Below are 368 nucleotides of genomic sequence, written 5' to 3'. Positions count from 1 at the left end.
CGCCAGCCGCTCCCCAGACGGTCCGTGCCCGTGCCCCGTCCCTGCCGGTGTGGGCTGTCCCCTGCGCGCGTGCCCACTGCTTGCCTCTCCTGCCTCATTGCATGGCTTCTGCCCGGGCAGCCTTGAGTGAGGGATTGACTGTGGTTTGTTTTTGGTTTCCGAAGCCTATCATTTGGGTCAGGAGGAGACAGACTGGTTTGATAAGCCCAGGGATGCGCGGGCGGAGAGGGTCAGGCACTACGGTGGCCACTCTTCCTCGCAGAAGAGACCCCCAGTTAAGCACACCTACCATGACTACGACGAGCCCCCAGATGAGGACCCGTGGCAGCACGACGACTACCCCCAGCACCGCGAGCACCGGCACCACG

The 368-nt window shown here is 63.9% G+C and overlaps 1 protein-coding gene across 1 annotated transcript in view; it reads left to right on the top strand.

Moving 5' to 3' along the window:
- The window catches only part of BSN (bassoon presynaptic cytomatrix protein), a 96,775-nt gene that overhangs the window by 93,563 nt on the left and 2,844 nt on the right, over nt 1-368 (top strand). Inside the window, exon 13 of the mRNA XM_035901482.1 lies at nt 165-367. Within this exon, the coding sequence (XP_035757375.1) occupies nt 165-367 (203 nt within the window). The remainder of the gene's footprint in view (nt 1-164; nt 368) is intronic.

This window comes from Egretta garzetta, unplaced genomic scaffold (genome assembly GCF_000687185.1).
Source record: "Egretta garzetta isolate BGI_Z169 unplaced genomic scaffold, ASM68718v1 scaffold861, whole genome shotgun sequence".
Lineage (NCBI taxonomy): Eukaryota > Metazoa > Chordata > Aves > Pelecaniformes > Ardeidae > Egretta > Egretta garzetta.
Note: the sequence above shows the minus strand (reverse complement) of the source record. Positions and strands in the feature narration are given on the sequence as shown.